Here is a 5192-nt window from a genome sequence, read left to right as displayed (position 1 = left end):
TGGGGCGGTGAGCCCGTAGGGGCGGGTGGTGGGGCGACGCGATGGTGCGGCGAGGGCGGTGGGGGTCGAGGACGGCGACGGTGGCGGTTGGGGTCGGGGGCATGGTGCAGTGAGAGGGAAGAGAGAGTGGGAGGTGGGTGGGGGTGGGGCGGGCCGTTAGGTAGCGTTTGGTTTTCCCTCTGCCAGCAGACGGTAAAGATTCTTTGCCGTATGCTGTCACATGGCAAAGAGGTGGGGCCAGTGGGCCAGTAGGGTTTAGGCCTCCACTAGACCTCACCCACCTCTTTGTCGTTTGCTAGCGGACGACAAAGAAGTGGCTGATGGCAACTAGGCTCTTTGTCGTCAACCATGTCTTTGTCGTCCATTTTTTTATAATTAGACGGCAAAGGTCTTCTTTGTCGTCCGCTAGCAGACAGCAAAGAGCTGAGTGATGGCAAATTCTCTGTTTCCAGTAGTGAGGGCCGGTTCTAGATTAAATAGAACCAAAGATTTCATCAGCAGATAATGCTAGGCTGTGTGAGCCTTTCTCGGATAAGGAAACTGGAAATGCAATGTTTCAGATTGGGCCTCTTAAGGCCCCAGGGCCGGATGGTTTTCCGGCTAGGTTCTTTCAACGCAATTGGAGTACAGTAAAAGAAAGTGTATTGGCTGCCGTGAAGGAATTTTCTATATCCGGTATAATGCCATCGGGTGCTAATGATACACTAATTGTGTTGATTCCTAAAATATCATATCCAAAAAGTCTTAAAGATTACAGACCTATAAGCCTTTGTAATGTAACTTATAAGGTGATTTCTAAATGTTTGGTCAACCGACTACGGCTATTGCTTGAGAATATAATCACACCTGAACAGAGTGTGTTGTGTCGGGTAGATTGATCACAGACAACACCTTGATGGCCTTTGAGTGCATCCACTATATCAAACAGGAGAAAGATCCTACAAAGAATTTTTTTGCATATAAGTTAGACCTATCTAAAGCATACGATAGGGTGGATTGGGACTTCTTGAAGCAGGTGATGCAAAAAGATGGGGTTCTCTCAACGATGGATGGATTGGATTATGTCATGTATCACATCGGTGAGGTATTCGGTTAAACTCAATGGGACCCCCTTGGATTCATTTGCACCGACGCATGGGCTTCGGCAGGGTGATCCCCTTACACCGTTTTTGTTCTTGTTCGTGGCGGATGGTCTCTCTGCTATTCTGAAACATGGTGTTATGACCGGAAATATCACTCTGGTAAAGGTGTGTAGAAGGGCGCCAGGTATATCACATTTGTTGTTTGCCAATGATACACTCTTGTTTTTTGAAGCATCCCAAGTAAAAGCAGAAAGAACCAAATTAGCTATGGAAAGGTATGGTGCGGCTATGGGTCAAAGTTTAAACTTTGAGAAAGTGCTCAATTTTATTTGGAGACTCTTGTCCGGCTATTATACAGGAGCAAGTCAGGAATGTGTTAGGCGTTACGAGCTAAATTTTCGAGGAGAAGTATTTGGGCCTGCCTACTCCTGAGGGGCGAATGTCTAAAGGGTGATTCCAGAACCTACAGATGAGTATGACTAAGAGGTTAATCCAATGGGGGGTGTACTTTTGTCTCAACCAGAGAGAGAAGTTTTAATCAAATAAGTTTCCCAAGCACTTGCTACATATGTCATGGGAGTTTTTAAGTTGCCGTTCTCGGTTTGTGATGACAGCAAAACAAGGAGCACAAGATGTAGGGATATAAACTTGGGAGCTCTTTCTATTAATCTTTGGTGGATGCTTGCACAAGATCAAGTGTGTTAGTCCACACACATGTGTTGTGTTGTTGTTTTTTGTATCAAACTCTTTCAAAAGGAGACTATATATAGCCATCCATTTCTTAGCTCATAAGAAATCTTGCCTCACAAGTTTGCTATACTCCTTGGTCACCAAGTTATTTCATCTCTCAAAGCTTATCTACAAGAAACCTTGGAGCGGAAGGAACTTGCATGACATGTTTCCTTAGTAGTGAAGCAAACTTGCATGGCAGGTTTCCTTCACTACTAGCTTGTAGGGTAAGCTTGCTTAGTGGAGAAGGAAACTTATATGGCAATCTAGCTTGGCCAAAATAACTTGCATGGTAAGTTTCCTTGCTTAAGAGGTTTGTATTTCCATATTAGCTACATAATCACGTATTACCATAACACATGAATTATTCCAAATATATTTTGTCGCGAACCAACCTGTGGTTGGATGGTTAGAGGGACTGTGGTATCCCCAGCCCACCAGAATTCAAATCCTGGTGTTCCCATTTATTCCTGAATTTATTTCAGGATTTCTGGCGATGCGCATTCAGTGGGAGGAGACGTTCCTCTCAAGATGATATGCCGACTCAGTCTTTCGGAGGTGCTCATAGGGGTAGGGTGTGCGTGTGTGCGTCATAGGAGTGAGTGTATGTGCGTGTATATGAGCGCTTGTGTCTGTACTGATGTTCAAAAAAATATTTGTCAACAACCTTATTTAGGGAAATTTCGCCAACAACTGTCACGACCACATTCCTGAAGGCCTTCCCCTAAAAAAAACTGGCAGGACCACTTTTTTTTTTAGAATCACTGGCAGGACCACATCGAACCGCCTATGCTACTGGATGCCGAAGCCCATGGGCTGCGTTTCTCTCAGCCGACGTATAAGTATGGAGTGAGGCAGTAGGTGGAGAGAAATGCGAGGTAGTATGAACTGTCTTCACAAACTCTGAATCCCAAATCCTCTCTTCGTCTGTCTTTTCCCTGGCCCCCAATTCCTCCCCTGAACCTCTAGATCTGGATCCATCGACGACGACCTGCAGCGCCAAAACATAGAAACGAGATCCATCGACGATGGAATCGGAGCCGGCCGTGCTACCCGACGACGCGCTCGCGGAGGTTCTCCGGCGTCTCCCCCCGCACATCCTGGCCGAGGCCCGGCGAGTCTGCAAGGCGTGGCGCGACGCCGTCGACGACCGCTTGCGCGGCAGCCTGCTTCCGCGCTCGGTGCGCGGCATCTTCATCAACTTCACCGGGAATTGGTTCTCGGAGTTCTTCTCCCGCCCCTCGACGGGCCCGGCGATCGACGGAGGGCTCGATTTCCTGCCCTGCATGGGCGTTAGGGTCAAGGACCACTGCGAGGGCCTTTTGCTTTGCCGCGAGTCGAGCTTCCGTGCGCTGCCATGCCCGCAAGAGTACGTCGTCAACCCGGCCACCCGGCGATGGGCGCGTTTGCCCAAACGCCCCCCGCCGCTCATGCAAGGATTCGACCATACCGCCCACCTCGCGTTCGAGCCCGCCGTGTCGCTGCACTATCAGGTCTTTGTGATCCCACGCGTGCCATGGCGACTGCCATCCGACGGAGAATCCGACGACGACAATGACAACCCGTTGCTCGAATTGGAATGGCCTCCCGCATCATACCACATCCATGTGTACGCGTCGGTGACTCAGCGATGGGACGAGACTACCTTCTTTCGGGAAGGGGAAGCTGCCGGGATCGTTGCCGACATGCAGTTGGATTGGTGGTATGATCCGTCTCTCTATCATGCCGTATACTGGCAAAGCGCACTCTACATCCATTGCCAACATGGCTATCTTACGAGGTATGTATCGTAGCTCACTTCAACAAATTGTATATACCACCATGATTCACCCATGTCTATATTAATCTACTTTATCTGATTTGTTTGTGTTTGCAGAATGTCCTTGTCAGATCACTCGTACAGAGTAATTAAACTACCAGGTGTCGGTGGATTGATAGTATATTCCAACCACCGTCTCGAGAGATCATCGCAAGGGGTGTATTGTGCAATACTTGATGGCTCAATACTTGATGGCTCGAAACGACTTCAGGTTTGGTATCTCAGTGAATCGTGCGGTCGAATACAATGGGTGTTAAAACATGATACCCGTCTTAAGACCGTCTATGGTCAGGAACTGGGCAGACAATGGATCTTACAACAGGTTAACCTCCGTAAGGAGGACCCTGAGCACAAAGTCCCAGTGGACGAAAAATATGACTATGACTGGAACTCTGATCAGGATAACGTTCTTGACACTGAAGACATCATTGAAGAAGCTGAAGATGTTATTGAAGACGGACAACACATATCTTATGGTTTCCTTGGATTTCATCCTTATAAAGAGGTTGTCTTCTTGAATACATCAACAACAGGACTAGCCTATGATTGGATCAATTCAAAATTTCAGGACTTGGGCAGTTCATGGACATGGGAAGAGTATGGAACACCATATGGAAAGACATGCATATCTTTCCCATACACGCCTTGCTGGATAAGCAAGTTTCCTGGAAACGAATTAGAATCTCTTCTTTTAGACGAGAAGCTATATAGGAACAAGCTAGAACTGGAAGCTCAACTTGAGGAGGAATCCAACTTCACCTACATGGGCGAGTATGAGCTGCGCAAGCAGTCTGGGCGTGCCAAGAGGATCAAGGACTCTGCCGCCAAGATTCGTCACAGACACCACATTGCCGCTCGGCAGGAACACATCATTACCGACATGAAGTCGAAGGTGAATCTCACTAGGGCGACCAAGTTCAGCCTTGGCAAGGCCACCACAGAACTAGTCACCGCCATAGTTGGATCCTAGCTACCTACTTGATTAGTTTCCTGGAAACAAAGATGAGTATGTATGTGCAAATCAGATGCCCTAATCATCGCCAGCTTCATTTATCTTGCCTTACTTATCTACTATCTATTTGTGCTCAGCTGTTGTCGGAGCCTTGTCTCGGTACTCTGCACAATTTGTATCGTTGTTATTTTGGTTTTCCTTGTAAGACTATGTGACTTTGTTATTTTCCGTTGTCGGGCTTTATTAATTTAAACCCGAGTGTTTCTTGTGAGTTTCTTCTAAAGTTGGTATGTGCAAGCAATTTGGAAAATCAATTTTTTTGTCTATCTTGCATTTGATTGGAGAAAGCTAACATTGCCTGCCATGCATCTGCCTTCCTATTTGGTCAAGAACACACACAAGTTCAGGTTTCTTGCTTTCTGGTGGATGCTTGAGATTAGGTTAAAACAACCACAAAGTGTTTAATTTGTGAGTTTGTTGGGCGGCAACCTTCCTCGCTCGTAGATGTGATGCTGTTGTTTTGAAATGTGCAAATGGGCTGGTGTATTTCGTCGATGTGAAACAATATTTAATTTAGACGGGATGTGTAGTTTATCTGTTTTTATTTGGA

General features: G+C 46.8%; 1 protein-coding gene across 1 annotated transcript; it reads left to right on the top strand.

Moving 5' to 3' along the window:
* The first annotated feature begins 2839 nt into the window (after nt 1-2839).
* Nucleotides 2840-4782, top strand: LOC119319996. Its single transcript, XM_037594146.1, has 2 exons — nt 2840-3591; nt 3688-4782. Exons 1-2 carry the CDS (start codon nt 2840-2842, stop codon nt 4598-4600), a joined length of 1665 nt encoding a protein of 554 aa, XP_037450043.1. The 3' UTR covers nt 4601-4782.
* The last annotated feature ends 410 nt before the right edge of the window (nt 4783-5192 follow it).

Source organism: Triticum dicoccoides, chromosome 6B, assembly GCF_002162155.2.
Source record: "Triticum dicoccoides isolate Atlit2015 ecotype Zavitan chromosome 6B, WEW_v2.0, whole genome shotgun sequence".
NCBI classification, from domain to species: Eukaryota; Viridiplantae; Streptophyta; class Magnoliopsida; order Poales; family Poaceae; genus Triticum; species Triticum dicoccoides.
This window is presented reverse-complemented; position numbering and strand designations above follow the sequence as displayed.